General features: G+C 36.6%; 6 protein-coding genes across 6 annotated transcripts in view; 4 read left to right on the top strand and 2 right to left on the bottom strand.

Annotated features, from left to right (window-relative positions):
* Nucleotides 1-900: 900 nt before the first annotated feature.
* Nucleotides 901-10,982, top strand: LOAG_04977 (RasGEF domain-containing protein). Its single transcript, XM_020446729.1, has 25 exons — nt 901-1,001; nt 1,225-1,352; nt 1,489-1,572; nt 1,905-1,980; nt 2,178-2,531; nt 2,622-2,778; nt 2,918-3,063; nt 3,354-3,596; nt 3,807-3,961; nt 4,128-4,332; nt 4,752-4,877; nt 5,211-5,399; nt 5,576-5,797; nt 5,971-6,174; nt 6,570-6,803; nt 6,909-7,072; nt 7,363-7,471; nt 7,587-7,700; nt 7,927-8,120; nt 8,176-8,452; nt 8,736-8,835; nt 9,041-9,289; nt 9,366-9,647; nt 9,753-9,876; nt 10,628-10,982. Exons 1-24 carry the CDS (start codon nt 936-938, stop codon nt 9,761-9,763), a joined length of 4,089 nt encoding a protein of 1,362 aa, XP_020302965.1. The 5' UTR covers nt 901-935; the 3' UTR covers nt 9,764-9,876; nt 10,628-10,982.
* Nucleotides 10,983-11,067: 85 nt separating this feature from the next.
* Nucleotides 11,068-11,897, bottom strand: LOAG_04976 (hypothetical protein; the record flags this gene model as incomplete). The annotated part of the gene is made up of 3 exons (XM_003140513.1): nt 11,068-11,349; nt 11,496-11,597; nt 11,775-11,897. 3 exons carry the CDS (start codon nt 11,895-11,897, stop codon nt 11,068-11,070), a joined length of 507 nt encoding a protein of 168 aa, XP_003140561.1.
* Nucleotides 11,898-12,581: 684 nt separating this feature from the next.
* Nucleotides 12,582-14,776, bottom strand: LOAG_04975 (guanine nucleotide-binding protein subunit beta-2-like 1; the record flags this gene model as incomplete). Its single annotated transcript, XM_003140512.1, has 5 exons — nt 12,582-12,902; nt 13,086-13,292; nt 13,475-13,622; nt 13,853-14,045; nt 14,668-14,776. 5 exons carry the CDS (start codon nt 14,774-14,776, stop codon nt 12,582-12,584), a joined length of 978 nt encoding a protein of 325 aa, XP_003140560.1.
* Nucleotides 14,777-15,099: 323 nt separating this feature from the next.
* On the top strand, nt 15,100-20,215 carry LOAG_04974 (STAT protein). Its single transcript, XM_003140511.2, has 13 exons — nt 15,100-15,424; nt 15,801-16,052; nt 16,416-16,489; nt 16,808-17,096; nt 17,190-17,274; nt 17,453-17,704; nt 17,790-17,984; nt 18,139-18,235; nt 18,355-18,498; nt 18,663-18,756; nt 18,945-19,070; nt 19,326-19,436; nt 19,846-20,215. Exons 1-13 carry the CDS (start codon nt 15,264-15,266, stop codon nt 20,033-20,035), a joined length of 2,070 nt encoding a protein of 689 aa, XP_003140559.1. The 5' UTR covers nt 15,100-15,263; the 3' UTR covers nt 20,036-20,215.
* Nucleotides 20,216-21,144: 929 nt separating this feature from the next.
* Nucleotides 21,145-21,531, top strand: LOAG_04973 (hypothetical protein; the record flags this gene model as incomplete). The annotated part of the gene is made up of 1 exon (XM_003140510.1): nt 21,145-21,531. A coding segment is annotated over one exon (311 nt), but the record flags the coding sequence as incomplete, so codon positions are not given.
* LOAG_01881 (hypothetical protein) overlaps nt 21,407-22,097 on the top strand; it is a 3,770-nt gene continuing 3,079 nt past the window's right edge. Inside the window, exon 1 of the mRNA XM_020445881.1 lies at nt 21,407-21,703. Coding sequence (XP_020303714.1) covers nt 21,638-21,703 — 66 coding nt within the window. The 5' untranslated portion in view covers nt 21,407-21,637. The remainder of the gene's footprint in view (nt 21,704-22,097) is intronic.

The following is a 22,097-nucleotide window of genomic DNA, read 5'->3' as shown; positions in this document are numbered from 1 at the left end:
GGCGTTTTTAACCGTATTATTAATAGTTCTTCTGAAGTCCATTTTCAATCGCTCTCATTCACTATTGCGCCTGATCGGAATCAAGCAAACAAGTAAGCAGCTGGGTGCCAAAGCGGATGATAAAGCGATGCTCATCCAGAATAAAAATTTGGATCACAGTATGGATAAAGTACTCGTGTAAACCATCTCGTTCGTACAATTCCTGGTCCTGAAATTATCTGTACCTTACTTGATGCAGTTCGAAGTAAACTTCAGCCAATAATCCTGCATGGTTGTGACAAAGAGCTTTATCGATGTTATCTTTTTGTTACAACTTTGCTTTTTACTGATTATTCCTTGGGTTTATTTGTTTCCATAATCTTGATAAATTTCTTAATTTCATTATGCGCCTACCAAATAACACCACATACTCATCAAGGTTTAAGTATTCATGTGAGCAACGGTTAACTGAAATGCTATCCTTGAAAACAACAAATTTCTAAATCCTACAGACAACAATCAGGAAGTAGTCTCTGGTTTAACAGCAAATGTTCCGATCCTGAATCCTGCAGGAAGGTAAAAGATGAAAGGAGTGGTTAAATTCAATATGCATTGCGCATCATCAACAGCAACATGTTGACCCGTAATTGACTCGGAGTAGTACTGACCCATGACCGATAACCTTAAGAATGACTTTTGGGAGAAAATTTGGTGTGATTCTCCCAAGGGATTCTTAAGCGTATTCCTCCTGGAAGATACTTCACTGCACCTCACATTCATTACGGGTAATAAATATAAGGCCATGCCAGTAAGTGCCACATCTCCACACATATTAAATATGTTACAACATCCGGTTGGTTCCAGTATGGAAAGTCTGACTACGGTAGCATATTACTGATTAGATGGGTGGTAGCTTTTAATGTCGTGGCGATCTGTTAAATGGGAATTGTGATAGCATGGAGCGTCACAAGGAAGCATTCATTGCCGCTATCGTCAAGGAGTCATCCACAAGGACAGACGAGGTTTTCCACTTTTTTTTTCACATAAGTTTCTAATTATCGTGAAAATGTCTGAAGATTTCATTTACTGATGGTAGAAGAAAGCTTCTATCAACGAGCCATTGCTGAGAAGCGAAGCCCGTTGCTGTTAACAGGGAAAGTTACGAGTTACTAGACATAAATCTTGCCTGTGTGGAAAGAGTAGTATATATGTCTTTGTTGGGTATGTTTGTTGACTTTTTTTCAGGACTTGAAAATTATATATTCAAATTTACGACGCTTAGACGTTTTTCATAACTTAAACGATGCGCCACTTCGAGCAATTTGTTGTACTGCGCGTTTTGAAAGACATCCGGCTAATTTTATTCTTTACCGGTGAGAAATATGATCCAGCTTTATTTTTTTCTTTTTTTACTTAACGAATTTTGTATGAGCTTTTGTAATATGTGGAGAAGTTTAAATACATGGAAAAGGAACTCATGTTAGCTTTTTACATATACATTAATTTTAGACAAGGCCAAGTTGCCACATGTTGGTATATATTACTTTCCGGATGTGTTTTCATGGATGAACAGATCTACTTACCCTGTGGCTGGTATGTTATTTTCGGTTTCACTTTGTACAAAATAAGTATGGAAGGTATGTAATTTAAACCTCACTAATCGTCTAGGTGTCTGGGGTTTTCCCGACATCCTAACATCTTAAACTGGGTAGAAAAAGTGTTGAAATAAACAAAAAGGAATGGATATGTTGTTAACACTGTAATCTTATCTAAAAGAATCCTGTGTTGTTGTGGTTAATGGAATTTTGATAATTCTCCTGCAACCGAACGAATTTCGAGGTGTTCGTTATTTTTACAACTCATTACAATGGTCCCCATTCCGCGTAAAAGTTCGTACCTCACTGACTAATGTGAAAGTGTTGCAGGTTTGGCAAGCGAAATGGGTTGGATTATCGACGCAGAAATGATTGCATTGTTTTGCAACCAGCAGAAATGATTGTAGTTAGTTTTTTTTATACATAAGATTTTAACTGACGACTACTGTTTACTGTTATTCAGGTGTCAGTAAATTAATTGATGTTTAATGTTGAATTAAATCGGTTGCGTCTAATAAATTGGATGAAGAGCGACATATTTAATTCTTAGCTTTGAAACCATGTCTCATTTCTTAATATATACCTCTTGGCCTTTTTTTCCAGATTGATTATCCTGATGTGAAACACATAAAGGTGAACAAGGGACATACGTATTCGACGGGGAACAGTGGCCATTTACGCAATTCATTATGTGCATTGAGCGCTACATCCGTTCCATCATCATCTGGCACTGTCACTGTTTCAGTTCGTTCAGGTGCCGATCCTGTTACTTCTAATTCATCGCTTTCGCCACCTTCTCGTCTTTACAAGACTGGAAAGGCATCATCCCTCAGTACTGCTGAGTCACCAGTTTCAAGGTGTGAAAGGAAGAAACATAGGTCTTTTCGTCGGGAGAGAGACGATATATGTTCCAGTAATGCTGCTGCTTCTGGTTATGTCTCAGCATACAAAAGCCAGGTAAGCTTACTACAAAAAGCATTACTACTTGTCAAGCACATATGGTGCGATAGGCTATGAAATTTTCCGTTCTGCTTATTAATTCTTAAGGTATATCTGAATGGTCTGAGTGCAGATGGGGATACTCGCTTCAAGGTGAAGCACAAAACACGCAAATCTAATTCTGTTTCGAATCCAAATAGTGGCGAGCTTTACACACATTTGTCAAGTACAGCTTCATCAAGTGCGAATGAAGATGATTTACATGGTGCGTTGCATATATTCATTTATCTGAATATAAACGAAATGTTGGTCCAATGATATTGCCGTATACTAAATTCGATACAAATTTCTTTAAATTCCCTGTTTTATTCACCTTGAATTGCTATATGTTGTACTAATTTTAGGGCTTCCAGAAGCAGCAGTCGACAGCGAAGAAGACGATGAATCATGTCCATCATATGATAGTTTTCATGAATTGAAAGATAGCGTTCGTGAATGCCTTGAGAAAGAACCTTTTGAAAGAACAGCTGACGATATATGCATACTACTGGTATGATTTGCTTAATATCTGCATATGGAAATTCGTTGGTATTATCTGTTTATGTTTACGAAAGCTAATTTAGATGGTGGAAGTTCTATAAAACCATAGCACAAGTGGCATGTAGAGTGATAGTTTGGCACGCAAGAACTTCAAAAAGTGCAGGATGCATATAAGCCAAACTGGTTTTCAGGTTTCGCTTTGTAGAACGTTTACCATCACTAACTAGAACGCAGAATGAAGCTCAACATTTAAAACTTCATGATTTCTCAGCAAAAGTTCATGGGGAAAGTTTGTTTTAGGATTTTATGCAGCATATGTCTGCTTTGGCAACACTTCCATTGAGTATAAAGCGTCAACTTTGCTTAAAAATGGTATTCGCTGTTGTATCGGAAGCAAATACAGTTGTTATGCAACATAATGAAAGGATTGATGCATGGTCAGTCATCGTAAACGGCCAGGTAGAAGTTGTTTTACCGGATGGCGAAAGGATCGAGTATAAACTTGGTGACTCATTTGGTGTGCAACCTGATATAGTCCCTCAGGTACGTTTTTCTCTTAAAAGTTATCCTTGAATGATTAAGCGAGCTTGATTTTATGGTTTGTATGTCTGGCGTAGGTCTTATATCTCGTAGAGAACAGATCTTGAGTGACTTGTTCCGCGTGATATGGGCAATGATGCTAATGCTTGTTTGTTTTTATTGAAATTCAACGCATTAAATGCAAATTTTAAGTTTAGCTAAAAAAAATTTCAGTACCATGTAGGAGTAATGCGAACAGTAGTTGATGACTGTGAATTTGTGCTGGTTGAACATCGAGATTACTGTAACATTATGAGTACTATAAGTGAACATATTGAACAACATTCTGATGGAATCACTGGTGAAATTGTCTCAGAAATAGAACGAAGGTATTGATACGAATATGTTTCACTGCCGTTTATCCATTTTCATCTAAATGTAAACAGTGTTTCGATAATCTTTCCATGCTCCTCGTATCTTCACTTTTAATGACACATTCAGAAAACTCAGTGTATACTTTTTACATATGTTCATAGTAACCGCTTGGTTGTTTAGATCAGTGGGTAATCAAATGGGTCAGGTATTGATCAAAGCCAACCGAGATAAGTTGATCGAACATTTAATTGAGGAAAGAGACACGGCAGTGGATGCCCATTATATTGAGGATTTTCTGCTTATGTATCGCGTATTTATTAGTGATCCAACTATGATTTTTGAAAAGCTAATGCACTGGTTCGCAGAGTCGAACTTAAGAGACAAGGTTCCTTCTAATCGAGTTTTATTACTTTTTTCTCCATAAATTTTTATGGGGAAATGCTTTACTTAATACAGAATCAGCATGAGGTATTTTGCACTAAGTGATTGCGTTTTAGATGCAAAGTGTATAAGTAATGTTGAAAGTTTTCAAGATGAACACGCGCAAAACTTGAGGTTGAGAAGTCATTCCTTCTGATTGTGGCAGTTTTTTTGAAGTCTCACAATAAGTACTGTATAGATTGAATAAGACTACGCTACAGTCGGTATCATAGGCTTTTATTTTTTTTGAATGTTATTCGACCGTATGACGGCCAGTGTACGACAACACTGCTAGTGTCATATATGTTGGACTAAATAACTAATTACATAGCTGTCATAAATGTTGGATTTTTGATGATAGTTTTTACTTGAGCTGCTTATCAGATTGCACGAATTGTGTTACTTTGGGTCAACAATCATTTCAATGACTTTGAATGCAATGGTGAAATGATGCAGTTGCTTGATCGCTTTGAGCAAGCTCTCGAACGAGATCAAATGCACAGTCAGCAGGTAACTGTTGAATTGTAGACTAATTGAATGCTTTTAATTAGGACAGTTCCTTACTAATTGTATAAAATTTTGGTATATGTAAAATTAAATATTAATGATTTATTGATCATGCTATTTATATAACTGACAATGTTACCATTGTCGTGGATGTCGCGTTTTTTTTTAATCTCATGCCGATGCTGAGAAATTTTTAGTTTCGATGACCACGCTATTTCTGTGAATTCTGTTAAGCATTGGTTTTTTTTTTTGAGAATCGATCATATTAGATCGTTTTTTTATCAAAAACATCGTCTTTTTAAAAACATTTCTCTGAAAAACATGTCATTTTTATAGTCATTATTGAACATTGCGTGCAGCGTAAAATCTCGAACAAGAAATATCGTATATTCTCGTTCAAGTAGAGATCAACCTCTTTCACTCTCAATTCTTGGTGGCAAAGAAAACGGTTCATCTGGAATATTCGTCTCTGATGTTCAGCGTGGTAGTCGTGCTGAAAAAATCGGTCTCAAGCGAGGCGATCAGGTTTGCTTACTACTCTCTCACACGAGTAAGAACTGAAAATATGTAAAGAAATAGCTAAACGATTAAGCCAGATAAGAAAAGTAACTGTTTTTTTTAATTGAATGGATATTAAAATGTGTTCTTGGCAAACTGAATTTCTTTGGGAGGTATTATTGCTAATTCATATATTTTTTAAGATAATCGAAGTGAATGGTCAAAGCTTCAAGAAAATTAGTCTGATCCGAGCTTTAGAAGTTTTGCACAGCAACACCCACTTGTCTATAACAGTCAAGTCAAATCTTCTGGGTTTCAAGGAGATGATTGCTCGTTCAGAACGTGCAGTTGATGTTGAGGATCACTGTAATGCATACCGGAAAGGGCCGGATATTCGCTATACAAAACATAGAGCAGTTCCGAAGGTTATTTATTAAGGATTCTTTGAATTTGTAACACTCAGTGAAATCTGCAGACAAGTGTTTTGCATTTTATCTTAGAAGATATTTGGTGCAAAATATGATTTAGGATGATTTAGTTTAGGGAGAACTGTCAGAAAAGCACATGGTATTTGTTTTACAGTTGGCAGTTTTTGCAGCAAAATGAAAGTGGCCAGAGAGGATCCATGTCATGTATGATAGGAATGAATCCGCGATCAGGTGCTTCCAGTTTTTCATCCTTACCGCCAAGTGGTATGACGAGTAGTGTTGGGAACAAAACTTCAATGGTGGATAAACTGCTGACAATGCTAAAGGGCTTACCGAATACATTACCAGATGGACCTGTTACAGAAACAAAAACGGTACATTTTTAAAAAATATTCTAATTGTACATGTCATTTAACCATATTTGAATGAAAGCAAATTTAGATTCTAAATTGCATGTTTTTGATAACCCCATTTGTCCAGTACATTATTTCGGTTTTACTAACATCATTGGATGTAATATAATCTTACTGGTGAAGCGCATTTACATGCTCGAAATTTTCTTACAATCGCCATTAAAAAGACAAACACCTACTTCTTCTCTTTTAATCCACTTATTAATTAAACTTCCAGTGTGTCAGATCGACACAGCTCTGGGTTTCAGTATACTTTAGTTCCATATGACATAAACTTTTTTGATAGTCACTGTTTAACCTAATGAGCTGTTCAGGTGCGCTTTTATGGAAATTTACTTTCCTTTAAATATTTTCAGCTAAATTCGACACGATCGAGTTCCCTTCGTGCAAGTCGCTCAAATCCCGACATTGCTGGTCATTCTGTAGGCCCATCTCGAATCTCAACAATGAATATTGCGCAATATTATCAACCCGCTAGTAGTCCGTGTCCGGAACATGTTTTAAAAGTATATCGAGCGGACCAATCATTTAAATATCTCACCGTTTACAAAGAAACGACTGCTCAAAATGTAGTTCAGTTAGCATTGCAGGTCTTTTTTTTTTGAATTTATCTTTCTAATATCAAGTTTAGCCAGGAATTCGGTTTTTTTTTTTTTTTTTTTTATTATTTTTGATTGTTTTCTTCTTTTTTTTAGGAATTCGGTATGAGTTCTGACAGTGGAAGTTTGGAATGGGCACTATGTGAGACAACTGTGACAGTGGACGGGGTAATTAAGCAGAAGCGACTTCCAGATCAAATGAACAACCTTGCTGAGCGAATTCAGCTTAATAGTCGTTATTACTTAAAAAACAACAGTCGGTGAATCTTTCTTACTGTGGAAGTTTCAAACTGATATAATCATTCTTCCTCTGGTTTTGATTTTAGAGGTGTTAACCACCAAGTGAAATGCTGTAGTTTGAACTTTTTGAATTACTTATACTTATGCAGAATATAACGGTCTTCTTAAGGTAGTGAAAAGTATGGTTTTCTTATTCATAGTAATAGCTAAGATATTCCGACTGGGAAAAAGGATCCATTAGTCAAACCAGATTTTGGGCTAACTGCACTACCGGGCGTAAACTAATGCTAAGAAGTCAACTGAATTTCAGATCAGAACCGTTGGTACCTGACGAATTGGCTCCCGAAGTTCTAAAAGAAGCAGAGACTCATCTACTTCAACTGAATGCGCAAATACTTGCTGCGCAGCTTACTTTACAGGTGAATATTTGTTTATACTATAAAAATTTTCTCCTCATGTTATAAGCTGATAGCTGCTGATATTTATTCAGTGGATTATTAAAAGAATATTTTATAGTGTTTTATTGTATTTCAGGATTTCGATGTATTTTCGGCGATTGAACCTACAGAATATGTAGATAACTTATTCAATTTGGAATCGAAGTATGGTTGGCCAAAGTTGGCTGATTTTGAATCTTTATTTAATAAGGTATATAGTTTTAACCATGTTGCTTATAAAATATGTATCGATTGCCAATTTATTAACCCAGGATTATTATTATATCATGAATGTTATCACCACTCGAATTTCAGTATTACCGTTGTCTCCTGTTTTGAGCCGTCACATTTACGTGGCTGTAGATAAGCATGACAAAAGAAATCCTTTCATTTTGGTTGTGGTTTTCTTTTATTCTAAACTGTGGGTAGCATTTCAGGAGATGTGGTGGGTTGCAACAGAAATATGTCGCGAGAAAGGTTTGCAAAAAAGAATGAAGCTGATAAAGAAGTTTATTAAAATAGCTCGATATTGTCGGGACTTCAGAAACTTTAACTCGATGTTTGCGATTATGAGCGGCTTGGAAAAGCCTGCCGTTCGAAGACTGCATCATACGTGGGAACGTGTTCCAAGGTTTGTTAAATGCATATTTTCTTTGTTGAAAAATCTTAGAGTTTTACTCTTTCAGTAAATATATGAAAATGTTCGAGGATGTGCAACATTTGGTAGATCCATCGAGAAATATGTCGAAATATCGTCAGCATCTTGCCATTGTTTCACAGGAACCACCTGTTGTTCCCATATATCCGGTGCTCAAGAAAGACCTGACATTTTCACATGAGGGTAATCCGACATATTGTGAAAAGTTAATCAATTTCGAAAAATTACGGATGATTGCGAAGGCTATTCGTTCGGTTACTAAACTGTGCAGTTCTCCTTATGAAATTGGCGTTATGGCTCAGCAAGTATGACTTCTTTTTTGATAGTGTTTTTGTTTATTTAAAAGCTCATTGTAAACTTTCTACAGCCAGAACTACCTAGTCGATGCAATCCATTCTTCCTTTAGCTGTGTTGCTACTCGCATATCGAACTTGGTGCAGTATAGATCTCTCAAAGAATGTTAATTATGGTATCAATACATACCTTGCATAGACCTCGGATGAGCTGGATTCATATACAAACTTCACTTTAAATAAAATACAAAATTATTTTAAATAAACTGAAACATAATTGTGGTTAAATTTAAAGAGTGGTGGGAATGATGTTAGTGATGCGCTAGTTAATATGAATAGTTTTGATGGTGGTGCTGGAACAGTCGCTACAATGAGGAAAATGGGACCAAATGCAAGTTAGTTTATTTAGAGTTCTTAATGTCTTATGTTTTTCGTATCTAAGTGCTGTCGTACTTTCTTACATTTCACATAGACTGCGACTTTTTAAAAAAAGATTCATGTTGTGCTGAAAAATTCTGCATCAATAATACAACAAAAATTTACAAAACTTTTGTGTCATTTTTCTAAGTAATTCTTATTAAAACACTTTCAAATTTTCAGTGAAAACTGCAACCCAGCCACGTCGCAAATTATACGAACAAGCTCTAATGGTTCGGAAAGTCAAATCCTATCTGTCAAATTTGAATGTCGTTGAATGCGAGGCGGATTTGGACCAACTTTCATACGATTGCGAACCGTCATATGGTAGCGCAAGCGTAACGCGGCGTAGAGCTCCATCACCTTCACCTTCGAGCTTATCGAGCCAGTCGAGTACTTCTGACCAACACAAGATATCGGCTCCAAAATTTGGTAGTTTTCAGTTGCAAGGAGTTTTTCGGTTTCCTTTAATGTTGCTTCTGGAATTAACGCAGCTATTTTTCTGCAGGTGTAGAGTCACCACATGCAGTACAAAAAATGCTTTCATTGGCTCAGAACTCACGTTTGAAACAAGGTAGCAGTGGAAATTTGGTACTTGTAAGCCCCCTTCAGTCTCCTTTGTTGTCTTCAAAAGGTGTTCGCCTACGGAATACTCCATTGCCAGTTCGTCGTGTTCCTTCAGCATCTCATCATTCAAATGTAACCACAACCTCCGATGTACAGCCAGTAGATCTAAATGCCGAAAGTAGTTCTGTAACAAGTTTATATGCGCCCCGCATGAACAGTAATGGTAAATTCTTTTTTTTTAAATTCATGTCTACAGTTTGCTGTGTTACATATGATCTACCTACTACGTCTTTCAAGATTTTGGATTCAGTAATCGCTTTTTTGTCAGGAGGATTATAACATGGTCTGCAGAGCTGTCAATGTACAATATTTACCTCCATCTAGTTCGACATACTTTCTCTTCTTGTCATTGTCAATGGTGTACTTATTTTTTTAACATGGTCATAATCTTGGTATGTTATATTTCTTTGATCTATAAATAATTTGACCTGTAAATAACCTGTAAATAAAATTCGACCTATAAATAACCTATAAACTTGACCTGTAAATAAACTTGTAATTTGTTAGTAAAGTGGGTGAGGTCTGAATACCAATCGCACAGTTGGAAAATAACTAAACGACCTCTTTTTAAATGAGCAACTAGGAGGCGATCTGTACTGAATTTGCATGAATTCCTAACCTGTGCTGAATGGAATTTGTTTAAAAATAGTGTTAGTAGATTCAGTAGTGATGTTTACAGATTCAAAACAGTGTTTAGATTTTATAGGTGTTTATGGCTTTGTAGGTGTTTATAGATTTATAGGTCTAGATTCATTAGTATTCAGTTCACTTAGAGGAAACATTATTTAGCTTTGTTTTCTATTCTTTGACTTGGTGAAGATGTTACACTGTCGAAGCCGTCACAATCCAGACTTCTATTATATATATATATATATATATATATATATACGACTAGGTCATGGAATTTATCCTGTTCGTTATCCACATCGAAGCAAAAGACAAACCGATTATAGCTCTCCTTCCTGATGAAAACATCAACATTCCCAAAATAGGATCAGAAGTTAAAGAAATCGTTGTCATACTGGTTTCCATATCTCTCGAGTACCTAGGATCATGGTGGTAAAGAAAAAGGTGGCCCTGCCATTTAAAATCATTTCAATAAATGTTTTTACTAACTTTTTAATTTGATTTGCCAAATTTCAGGATCGATGCAATTCGGCTAAAAGCGGGTTCCAGTGATGCCTTGGTTTGGCTCGTGTTTATTTAGTCACGGGTTGTTTAAATTTGCGCACTGCCTCATTTTATGCGCCATTTATTGTATATATTGCCGGAATTAAGCATACGCATTTACGGCTACTGTTAGGGAATGCGCTTTGTTGCATTTATTTCGTTTGTTATGCTTTTTTTGTTTCCTAAACATGTACATGATCTGCCCTTTCTCCGAGGCGTAAAAGAACGAGAAATTGCATCACAACATATCCACTTTCAAGTACTGTCAGTTAAATTCAGCTTTGCGCGACGACATTTTGCAAATGGTGGTCCGCAGCGTGTATGACCATTTATGGATGAAAATAAAAACATACAAACATTAGAAGTCCGAGTATTTCGAACTTCTTATTAGAAAATAAGAGCTATAACGTCGGTTATCTGCGAATAACTGTTGTCCAACCATCTTCATCGGTTTCCATGCGTTTCCTCGACGGCTTCTTAGTTTGTTCGTCTCGGGTTTCATGCTCGAGTTCTTCACAGTCACTGCTTTCTTCATCTGAATTGTCCAATACCACTTGACTTTCTATCGCAGCAGTTTGCACGGAACTTTCGGACGGCAACTGGGACAGAAAATTCTCAAGTTCCGCTTTCTGACATTTCTTCAACCACATACTGCATTTTAGCAAAGATGAAGCAAGCCACTCCAGGCTATTATCCTTTAAAAAAAAAGATCTTAGAAAAACATTTTTATTGTTGTCGCTAACAAATGCAGCGGCAATATACTCAAAAAACCTCCAAAGCAATGATTTTCCCGGACTTCAAGGTAGCGGTCTTCGAAGTATTTCAAAGCAAAATAACGAACCTCTAGAATAAGATCAAATTCATTATCCAAAACGTCACTTATCCATTCGCTCAAGTCATGGACCTGCAGGTTCTGTGAATTGGATACATGCTCAGCTAGAACCTGAAATAATCTTACATTCTTGTTCCTGTTAGGCCATGCGGGGTTCACGCAGTACTAAATCCTTTCACAATTACCCACCGCCTGAGGTAAGTTTTCCCAAAGAACAGGAGTAATTTTTAAATACCAAATGGTAAGCAGTGTGGTGAACAACGGAAACAGCCGAAAATAAAACCTCACCTCAGCGAACCATTTCGCCTTTTCATACGTTTCCGGCCCACCGGAAAGCATCCTCACTCCCAACTGATATCCTGTCCATGCCCCCAAGAGGCGATCCACACAGAGCATCCAGTCATGCTCCATGTTTCGAATGCTACAAATCCAGTTAGTTTAGCTAGGTAACCAATTCCATCCATACCGAGAATTACCCTTGAAGGAATATCATAATCCGAGCTTTTTTAAATTCGTAAAACCTAAATTTAAATCCGTAACCTAATCGCAGTAAGTTACTGACACACCAGTTAGCACTCATGCCTCCGAATCCACCTACACACCAGCCACGGAAAGCCTCATGACAAAAAAATGTCTATTGAATGAACCTTCAAACATGCTCGACATATTTTACTCGATCATTTCAACCGTACTAATTTTCAATATCGCCGAAGTCCCTCATCACGTTTTAGTTTAACTCTAGCATCCTCATTGCTAGATACAGAAAATAGAATTTTATTAAATGCTATCCAACAGTACAAGCACCTGAAGCATGAGATGTAATTTAATGCCGTCAAGCAAACCTTCTTTTCTCATGGAACTTCAAAATAATGAGTGATGATTGATCCTTCACTGATTTTCAGCATGAACAAGCACGTAGACGAACGAGATTCATCCTCTCAGTAATGGTGAATGTTAAAAAAATAAACGCTTGCAAAAACGTACTTGCAAACACATGAAATATATTCAACTTTTTAATATAAAAGACGTTGATACGTCACTTTTGCAAAAACAAATAACAAACAGGTTTTAATTGATATATAACAATAACATAAATTATGATCGAATTTGGGCAACAGAAACCTGCCATACACGAATTACGTTATCAGTATATCCAGCATAAAGTGTTTGACCATCGGCTGACCATGCCAACGAGATACACTGTGGAGGCGCAGATTTAGCACCACCCATAACATCAAGCTTCAATTCATCTACAGGTTTCTTGTCTTCCAAATCCCAAATTTTAACCACAGGTCCGACGGCAGCACAAAGCCAATACCGATTAGGTGAGAACGCCAGTGCATTGATAACATCGTTGCCGCCCAAAGTATACAAGTGTTTTCCTTCATTTAAATCCCACAACATAGCGTTACCGTCCTGGAAAAAAAAGTGTTACATATATAATACGAAGCCATCAAATATATCCAAAAGAATTTTGATTTCCACCATCAAAAAAATGATAGAAATCGAAATTTCTAGTGTATGAATTGATGTTCAACATAGAAAAACTAAGTAGTCGCTGTTCAACTCTTTATACGCAAAATCTCGATGGTATCTCACCTTTCCGCCTGAAGCACAAAGTGAACCATCTGGCGATACAGTAACGGTGTTGATGTATCCCGTGTGCCCGATATGATTCGTCTTCAGTTTACAATTAGCAAGATTCCACACCTTCACAATTTTGTCCCATCCGGCGGAAACAATTACAGGGTTTGAACTCGAAGGTGAGAAACGCACATTTGAAACCCAATCTGTGTGACAGTCTTCCTGAAACAGTGACAATATCAGCGATATATGATATACAATGACAGATCAAGCTATTCGCATCAATTGTTACACTGCAAAAAATGGATAACAAAGAGACACAACAAGATCTACAAAATAGTGCACAGCACCAAATTTGAAGCTTTTACAATCTTTCCCTGAATTCCGACATTCAAAATACGCACGTTAACTGTATATTTGCACTGCGCTAAAGTGTTCCATAGTTTGATCGTTTTATCCCGTGATCCCGACACGATCTGTCGATTATCAGCAGAGAATGCGACTGACAATACATCCTTGGTATGTGAAACAAACTGCCTTGATGTTACACCTCTGAAAAGTGAATTCCGAAGTATTTCGCTTAAAATAGATACATTTTGTTAACATACAATTTAGTCGGAACCTTCAGCAAAAACGATTATGTATGGTCTATCCTCCAGATACAGCCGGTATTTCGATGAATCGCCTCAGAATACAGAAACGATGCGAAGGTAATAACAACCTTAATACTTCTGGATTTTCATATATGCACCACTGATAGTGTTGATAACAGTATGACTTACGTAGTAAGATCCCACAGTCGCAGCGTTTTGTCCCATGAGCCAGAAAGAGCGAACTGTCCATCAGAAGACATCACAACATCAGAAACAAAGTGACCGTGACCTTTCAATGCTCTTTCAGCCTTTCCACCTAACTGAGCCCCGTAACTTCCTGATAAATCATCCGTATCCAACTTCCATACAATTATTGTTTTGTCTGAAAAACAGCAGGTTTAACTTCTCCCATTTAAGCAGTCCACTAATTGAATGATTCCCACCACCACCTTTTGCTTGTGGAAATCATACTTGATGACTAGGTAACGGCAAAGGTAACTGTTAATCTTGTCCTGGGATCAAAACAAAGACGATGAACTCCAAATATATGTCAGAAACCAAACCGAAAAGATGGACTTCCAGGATAGTCCTACCATTAATGTAGCGTTCCTCTCAGGTGTTAGGGATAGCAAATTACAAAAAGCTTAAGAATTACAAAGAGGATAGCAAATTACAAAGAGATAGGATAACAAATTACAAAGAGCCAAAGAATTACAAAGACGATAGCAAATTACAAAGAGATAGGATAGCAAATTACAAAGAGCCTTATGTGGGCTTTTTAAAGCTCAGGGTATCAGGGATCAAATTTATAGCAAAAAGGAAGATAGGAAATTGTATGCTTTCGAAACTAGTTTGAGGCTCCTGTAAATACATCTCGTCATCGTTAGAAACCCATCCATCCAGCTATTCGACATATACCTGCTGCAATCTTTGATGCAAAATACAACAGAGAAGTAAATAATGTTTGCATAACAATTTCCTATCTCAGCAGAAATAACTTCTACCTCGAGAAGAGGAAATAATCATATTCGGGTAACGAGCATTTGTCGCTATTTGTGTCACCCATCCATTGTGACCCTTTAAAGTCCCTTTCAACTGCATTTGCTCCGCCATTGCTGCCCAGTTCTTCACGCAAGCTACAGAATACTTGACAACCGCTGCAATAAGTTTAGGGAAACAGATGGATTCAAGGAAGACAACGTTCGGGATATATCACGACCTACAGTGGCATTCCGGGACTATCACGACTTATAAACGCATTTCACAACAATATAACTCTCAGCGCCTACATGAAATCCAGATGGACTCAACCCTATCACCCTTCACCATTCTTATAACCTAAACACCCTCGCACACTGCCCTCGACCTAACAAGCACGAAACTCAGCCGACCCTATGAAACACGGCTCTGGTAGATGTCATTATGCAATAACTCGGTGCAGAAAATGTGTAAGAGCGTTTGTCGGCTGGGTATGTTCATGTGAATGATTGATTTTTGGGTATTTTAAGGGGGGTTGTGGAAGTTGCCTTGCCATCGATGGAATCCTTTCACTTTTCAATTGTACAAATGAGTCAGAAAATGTTTCAGTTAATTGAACTTAATGTTATGCTACAGTGAAATCAAAACAGCTTTGCTTGATCTGACGAAGGAATGTCACACACTTTGGGAAGAGAATAAGGATATGCAGGGTCGATTCGTGAATGATCTGACGGAATTGCATCGAATGCAGCTTGCTGTTAGCCAACTTGAACATGACCATCGGTAAGCAAGTACTGTATTTTCTACATTTCAAGATTTTCGCGACTTCTAATATTGTCTGTTCCGAACATCCATTATTTATGCTCCATTCGTGTATGTCATTGTCATTTGTTTATTATATTAAGGATAAGTTTCGTGAATGACACGCTATATGAAACATAGAGAGAGGCAAAAGGTGATAGGACTGCTTACTGACTGTCCATACCGGTAGCACTTTCTAAGCTACCGGAATAAGTTTTGTGTTTGGCATAAAAAGACCGGTGGAGTCATAACTCGTCGTTTCACTGGCCTCGTTCAGTCATATCCATTTTTCTGCAGCATTTAGTTATGCTTCAAAATTGCCTTTGTCATATTATATAAATTGATCGAATGGTTATAGAGACGATAAATTATCGCAAGCACGGACATCAGTGAGTGATATGCAAAAGCGGGCAAGCCAGCTATACAATGCACTTATGGAGAAAAGGTGTAATCTGACGCAGAAGCTAAGTGGTGGAGTGCATAATGTCGCATTGTTGCAAAATCAGCTGATTAGTGATTACCTGTATGACTGGAAAAACAGACAAAAACTTCATCAAGTTGGCGTGCCGTTTGAAGAACGCGATCATATGATTGATGAAATACAAACAGAGTAAGCATTCCTTACTCTATCCTTTCTCTGCTTGCCAGTGTCGAAATGCTGATTCTTCTTAATGTAACTCGAACATTTTTTCGCATAATGCTGAGTACTGTATCCGTTATTTTGATATTTCTGATTATAATTTACTATATGCTAAAATGAGAAATGAAATTTGAGATCTCAAACTGCTGTTAATTACTTATAGCAGTATTGCATGCTGTTTATATGGCATCTTGTCGCCAGTATGGAAATTTAGCTGGTAGGCTTTACGCGAAATGCTACTGTGTTGTTAAAATTTCCAGTGTTGTCAACTGTCGATATCTCTGTTATTTATATCAAGTTGTTTCGCGTTGTAAATATATTTACCTTCTAAAGGTTTGAAATGTTAGCGGAACAGAACTGGCAACTGAGAACATACGCATGTTGGCAGATGGATTTACTTCGTCGAGGTTGGCGTTTTTTCCTTCTTTTTTTTAGAGAAAACTGATTTCAGTTTAGAATGAGAATTTCATTTATTTCTATTTTTTACTTTTATCCATACGTGGTTGTTCATTTCTTTCCTACATCGTTAGCTGATACTCTTTTTAACTGTTTATTTCTTTTCTTTCTATGTAGTAATGGATGTCTTTATTCTCGAAAATATTGAGAATCTTCATACATACGTGATAAATGTTTGGTGAAAGAAAAGTTACCTTCATGGAGCATCCTGCAATGCATTTTTTCACGCGTGAAATAGATTTTGATTTAATTTTTTTTTTGTTTTTCAGGTCCACAAATGAGTGGTCATGTGGCACAGACGCTTATTGCAAATTTGAATTCGATACTGGATAACTTGACGAAGTTGCTATGTATGTTGGTTTCCCAAAGTTTTGTTGTTGCTATCCAACCTGAACCGGTTTTGAAAACGCAGCATAAATTTCTTGCGGAGGTGAGACTTCTTATTGGCGACAAATTGGGCATCAAACAGCATCTTGTCAATACTAATGTCACTGTTCGGATCATTGCTGAGGAAGAAGCTCGGTTGCTTAGCACTGCGCAGCTGTCCGAGAAAGACGTGTAAGTTAATTATGAGCGGGAAAGTGATCCAGACGAGTATGTTACGCAATCTTAGTAATAATCTTTTGAGGACAATTATTTCTATGTTTTCAGTAAAACTGTTGGCTCAATAAGTAACGATTTCGAAAAATTAACCACTGACGATAAAGGACACATGTCGGCAAAATTCAGCAATTCTGTGAGTTCAATTTTCGTGATATTCAGTCTGTTTCTACGCAGATGTACGGAATATTTATCAGTTCTCCATGAGGCACATGTTCTGTTGCTGATTTTTTTCCTAATCATTAGTGCAGAGTAGATGCTAATGAATTTGTTCACATTATCTGTTATAAAGGTTCTCATAGCTGGGTTTATAGAAGTTGACGCGTATTGCTCATCGAAAGCCGCCACCAAAAGGAGGACAAGGGGACTGTAAAGTGTCGGTGAATTCACAGACAGCTACTGATCAGAAATATGCGTTACTTTTTCATATAACCCCATTTCAACTTGGCAATCTTGGAAAGTTCGATGTTTGGACATTGTCATTACCAATTATGGTTACAGTACATGGAAGTCAAGACTGCGATGCACAAGGAGCCATACTTTGGCAGAGAGCTTTTTCTGATGTGGTTCGTAATATAGTTTTCCATCATTATTAGTATTTTTGTATAATTGGGAACATTTATTAATCATTTACGGATATCTAAATTTTAGAATCGTACGACCTTGTCGCCAGAAATATGTTCTGTCTCGTGGAAAGAGCTTGCTCAGGTCCTTCGTCATAAATTTGCGATCTCCACTGGTGCAGAGCGAGCAATCAGCGAGTCGGATCTTTCTTACATGGCTGAGAAGTTGAAGGTTTCTGCCGATGAAGAAAGAAAAGTAATAACCTTGCAGCGATTTGCGAAGGTGAGCATGATTTAGACATACAACTTTATCTTCTCAATCTACGTAAAACCAGCCGCAGTATCGAAAGTTACCTATTTAGTTTTATTCCATGATATCGTTAGATTTTGTTATGGATAAGTTTCACTGTGTAGAAATTATTATATTTTATATTCAGCAAAATTTGCGAGATGACGTCAGTTTTTCATTCTGGGAATGGTTTTTCGCTATTATGCAACTCATCAAGCATAAACTTTTGAAGTTTTGGGATGAAGGTTTGTCTCTGTATTTTTTTTTTTCTTTTGATTTGAATACCTTTATATTGTTGTCGAATAGGTGGCCTGATGCTTTTCATTCTTATTTGTAGTGTGAAGCTTTGTTTTTCATTTTACAGGGTGGCTAATTGGTTTTATAAGTAAACAAGACGCATCATCGCAAATGGTCAGTGCTCCCCATCCTACATTTCTTCTGCGCTTTAGTGATACTCAAACTGGTGCTGTCAGCATTGGTTTTGTTTGCGACGATGAGGATGGTAAAGGTAATTTTATCTCTGATCACCAATATTAAATCGTACCTGAAGCGAATTAAATTTTGCATGATGGAGGAGTTCACGTCTAGTTGCATTTGTCTTTCTTGTGAAGTTATTCTTTATAAATATTAAATATAAATTAATTTTTCGCACATAATTTTCGTCTCTTACAGTGCCTTTTCATCTTTCACCATTCTCTATAAAAGATCTCGATCAATTTTCTCTGGCTCAGCGTATTGCATCATGCCCACAACTGAAAGATATCAAGTAATTATTTTGATAAGCAATACAGACTTTTCTCTTTTGTACTTTTATTATTGTCAGTATTAAGTCACCAGGATCGCATTCCAGGACAGACTGATGTTGCTAGTCTTCAGGTTGAACATTATAATTTTTGGCTAAAATTGTTTGTTAAAACTTAAGCGTTTCATAAATATGTGTTTTAACAATACCAGATATCTATATCCGGATATTGATAAGGAGGACATGTTGCGATATTTTGAAACTGAAGAACGACAAAATTCTTTGTCTCCAACGGGTTATATTCAGTCTGAAATCGTCATGGTTGCAAAAACTGGCGGGTAACTAACGTTTTCTTTTCGTGCAATGAGCAGAATGAGAAAAAAGGAGAAGTTCTTTAAAGACCTTCCCAGTTTCGTTATCGTTGCTTCCATTCTATGTGGTTCCCATGGACCATGATTAGATATACGGATGAATCATTATATATACATATATATATATATATATATATATATATATATATTACTTATGTAAAATAAAGTCTGAAATTTCTATTACTGAAAATACCAGTGACCGTCCACGGTCATTTGTTGCAGAAGATCCGGATGTCAAGCTGGTGGAGATAGCCCATTGTTGTCACTTTCTGCACTAACTAAATTGGACTGGTCTCCGGGAGAGATAATTACTCGAACTCAGTCTACGGAAATGTGCGTTAATGTTTTTTCGTTATTTTGTCATATTGATTGTAGTATTTGAGAGACAGATACACGCTACTCACAAGACGGTAGCATATGCAGGATAAATGAGATGGTCCTGGAATGAAGAAGTTGGCAAAAGAATATGAAGTAGGCGTGAAGTTGGTTCTTTTGTGTTGTTGTCTATTATCATTGGAAGAGAATCTGATCATTTATTTCTTATTGGAAGGGAATTGCCTGTTTTAAACATTATTGCATAATCTTTCTACACAAAAAAGAAAGCGTTAGTTTACATCCATTTTCATTGCCGTGCTTTGTAATAGCAAAATTTTAATGAAAATATGAATTTTCCCGCAAAAAAAAAAATCGCGTTTTGGTCAATAGTTTCCTTTGTCCCTTGCTGAATAGATCTCGCTTACAGGAATGAGAATTATAAGAATGAAGAAATAGTATCGGTGTTATCAAGTAGTTTTGAAAACGATGTTGAGGCACTACTTGGGCCAGGTTTTTATCCGCAGCTTTCCAATCAACCTCTCCAACTTGTTGACATATCGTTTATTGATGGCTGCAGCAGTTCGCGAAGTAAGTCTGGTGACAGCATGGAAGAATAGCGCCTTCGACAGTTTTGGTCGCGTTTTAAATAACAAACCTTTGTAATATACAGCATGGATGCATTGGATTCTTTTATTTGTTTGAAATGGAGTCCTAATTAGATGTACATAGTTACTTACTTCCCCTATACTTTAAACAGGTATCAAATAAGAAACACAGTGTGATGTTTTACATACAGGAAATAAGAAAGCAAAGGCTGTGCACATTATTTATCTATATTCTAAAAACTTTAGAAATAATCTATTGTAATTTCTGTCAATTTACTCTGATGCATTTTGTAAAGCCAGATGGTAAACAATAATCCTATTAGCAGAGTTTCAAGGAATTGACTGGGCAGTAGTATGTGTGGATATTATATCTGGCATGCAGTATGCAGTCATTACTGAGGAGTGCATCTCACAGAACGACTGGACAGTCGTTTCAGTGATACTTTTTTCACTAAATGTCAGTGTTCTTCATAAATTGATGAAATATTAATTTTATTGGTAAATAGAATTTATCGCTGCATTTATCTGCCGATCTAAAATTTTATTTAATGTTTATATTGTATTAATTTTTATATTAATTTTCCAGAGTCCTATCAAGTGACGTTGTTGAGAGTGCCATACATGTAAATTTCATCTTTTTGAAATGATTAATTACATTAATGTACGCCTTTTTAATTTAACGACTTGTACGATAATGTATTGTCACTTTTCTGACATTAATTAAATTTCCTGTTTGAAAGTCATGTTTATGATGTTGTAATAATAGAATATAATAATTTCACATAGCAGCTTTCGTGTTAACTCATTGGTAAAGTGGACGATATTGAAGTCGAGACTGCGAACTGGTCATTCGGAACATCAGTCGATTTTTGGTCATAAAGAAAGACGCGTCTGCCACATATATTATCACATTCATTTCATTTAACTCATCCAATAAATTCCTCTTATTTGGTTTGCCTTCATCTTTACGCTACTTCCATGGAAAGCTACTAACGAGTAGTGAGGCCGCAGAAATACTGCTTATTATGCGTTGAGAAAAGGAGCAGAACTATTAAATTCAACTGTTAACATAGAGTTATCACTCAACAAAAAGAAAAATCAAACGATGGTGTTCTAACGGGAGCGGGAATTTTCATTGGGGGTTAAAGCGATTACTCGAGTATGTTTTTCCCGGCAGCTGACTTCGTCCAGCGATAAATGTATTGCTTTAAAAATTGCTCAAAGAAACTCATCCATACCGAATAGGAGTGCACAAGATGTTGCTGTTATACATACATACTTGTGTACAGCCAAACATGCACATACACACACACACACACACACACACACACACATACACATACACACACACACACACACACAAACACATACACAAACAGAAGCACATGATGCAGATGACGAGAATAATGTTCGCTATTGCAAGCGTTGTTGATCATTCGCCTTGCAAACTTTTCATCAACTTCTCAATCAAAACATAAGAAGAACTGAACTGAACACTGAACCAGTTCAGTTCATTCACTATCTCAGGAAGTATTGTATTATCGATACCTTTCTCTTTTATCCTCTTTCCCTCTCTTCCTCCCTCTCTCTCTCTCCCTCCTTCCTTTTCTCTCCATGTTTCCTGTTTTTGTTATTCAACAATTGAAAATTACTGCTCTCACATTCAACTCCATATTTGCGGTAAGTTGATATTACTAGTTATTATTCATCCTGAAACAAAAATCAACCAACCATATCATTCTTTCTTTTCAATGATTATTCATCCAAACTGTTGTTGCATCTTTTCTGTTTACAAAATGTAAATGTCATTGATTTGACAGCCATCAATCTATAGGTGAATTTATTTGTTTATTTTTACTCCTTCCTTACTTTTATTCTTCTCATATACTTTATTCAACTGAAAGTTTGAACACAAAAAAGAGTGAAATTTAAGAGTAATAATTAGTAATCGGTACGTATATTTTTAGTAATTAGTAATCGGTACGTATATTTTTAGTAATTAGTAATCGGTACGTATATTTTTAGTAATTAGTAATCGGTACGTATATTTTTAGTAATTAGTAATCGGTACGTA

The sequence above is a fragment of the Loa loa genome, assembly GCF_000183805.2.
Source record: "Loa loa unplaced genomic scaffold supercont3.37, whole genome shotgun sequence".
Taxonomy (NCBI): domain Eukaryota; kingdom Metazoa; phylum Nematoda; class Chromadorea; order Rhabditida; family Onchocercidae; genus Loa; species Loa loa.
This window is presented reverse-complemented; position numbering and strand designations above follow the sequence as displayed.

Coding starts and splice junctions, on each gene's coding strand:
- LOAG_04977 (XM_020446729.1), top strand. CDS start 936: ATGGAGCGTCACAAGGAAGCATTCATTGCCGCTATCGTCAAGGAGTCA. Junction 1,353..1,488: donor GCTAATTTTATTCTTTACCG/GTGAGAAATATG, acceptor CATTAATTTTAG/ACAAGGCCAAGTTGCCACAT. Junction 8,836..9,040: donor GAAAATGGGACCAAATGCAA/GTTAGTTTATTT, acceptor TCAAATTTTCAG/TGAAAACTGCAACCCAGCCA.
- LOAG_04974 (XM_003140511.2), top strand. CDS start 15,264: ATGTTATGCTACAGTGAAATCAAAACAGCTTTGCTTGATCTGACGAAG. Junction 16,490..16,807: donor GATGGATTTACTTCGTCGAG/GTTGGCGTTTTT, acceptor TTTGTTTTTCAG/GTCCACAAATGAGTGGTCAT. Junction 17,985..18,138: donor CCTTGCAGCGATTTGCGAAG/GTGAGCATGATT, acceptor TTTTATATTCAG/CAAAATTTGCGAGATGACGT.